The sequence below is a fragment of the Galeopterus variegatus genome, unplaced genomic scaffold, assembly GCF_000696425.1.
Source record: "Galeopterus variegatus unplaced genomic scaffold, G_variegatus-3.0.2 Scaffold448, whole genome shotgun sequence".
NCBI classification, from domain to species: Eukaryota; Metazoa; Chordata; class Mammalia; order Dermoptera; family Cynocephalidae; genus Galeopterus; species Galeopterus variegatus.
This window is the reverse complement of record NW_007726559.1, coordinates 388,415-389,651: the sequence shown is the minus strand read 5'-3', so window position 1 is coordinate 389,651 and position 1,237 is coordinate 388,415. Positions and strand designations below refer to the sequence as shown.

Genomic DNA, 1,237 nt, shown 5'->3' with positions numbered 1-1,237 from the left:
GTCTTCAAAATGTAAAACAAGTGGTAAAAGTAAAATTGCTAATAAGGCTGACCTAAGTTACATAAAAGAAATTATTTTGAAAGTTGTGTACCTTTAGGTTTTAATGAGGCATCAAAGGCCAGAATAAATTATCTTCCCAGGGTCACATTGCTAAAAAGGAGCAGAAGCCATATTTGATCTCTCCTTAAAGGGACGGCCTCTGAGCTTCTCTGTTCTTGCTGAAACAACAAATTCTAGTTACTACTGAATTTTCCTTATGCTTTTATATCATATATCTAAATAATGTGGTTGGCTTCATGGTTTGTTTTTATTTGAGGAAATTACTGAATACCTGGAAATGAGCCCCCTTAAAAGAAAGAAATGGTGACAACCTATAGATGAAGGGAAAATTGGATTTTTTTGAACAGAGATTTTGTTTCAAGTTCTTTGTTCATTTCTACAGTCATCTGTCTATCCTGTTTTCTTGGAATGAAGAACCGTATTGAAGAAAGTCAATGCAAGAGATTGCATTTGTTTGGCTTTTTGGTGTGTGTGTCTGTGGCTGCTCGTACAGGGATTCAAACCCTTGACCTTGGTGTTACCAACACTGCACTCTAACCAACCGGGCTAACCGGCCAGCCCTGCATTGAGTACAATTTAAATGAAAGAGTTGAAAGACCACACTTTCAAAACCATGTATAGGTTTCATAGAACTTTCTTTACAGTTCTATCCTTTACTTTTTTTAAAAAAATAATTTTCTCCCTTCCTTTTAAAATAGTAACATTGAGCAGTTCTGCTGTTATTTCAAAGAACTGCCCGCCGTGGAGTTAAGGAACGGGAAAACAGCAGGAAGGCGAACATACCACACCAGGAGCCAAGGGGATAACAATGTGTGAGTTATAATAAAATGTCCTTTCTGGCTTTGAGCTACAAAACAAATAACTCATACTGATGATTTCCATTGTATTATGTGAGCTAGTAGGCACATACGTTTTTAAAAACTCTTCTAAAAATTGTGTTTAAGTATCTATCTGGCAATCTTAATAATCGTTGGAATTCTTTTATTTCTATTTACTATAACAGGCAGGATAAATTTAGCCTCTCCTTACTAAGTCTTTGCAGATTTGGGCATTCTAGAATTGACCTCTCTATATAAAACAAAGTTCTAGATGTAGACTAGCATGAATATCAATATTCTATGTGTGTTGATTTGTCTGATGATGTTTATTATCCTGTCTTGGATAATAAAATTAATTT

General features: G+C 35.0%; 1 protein-coding gene across 3 annotated transcripts in view; it reads left to right on the top strand.

Moving 5' to 3' along the window:
• USP3 (ubiquitin specific peptidase 3) overlaps nt 1-1,237 on the top strand; it is an 83,179-nt gene that overhangs the window by 55,618 nt on the left and 26,324 nt on the right. For 2 of the 3 annotated variants that reach the window (XM_008568862.1, XM_008568863.1), the window contains exon 7: nt 759-872. The exons of the other annotated variant lie outside the window; for it this stretch is intronic. In XM_008568862.1, coding sequence (XP_008567084.1) covers nt 759-872 — 114 coding nt within the window. The remainder of the gene's footprint in view (nt 1-758; nt 873-1,237) is intronic. 3 annotated transcript variants of the gene reach the window in all.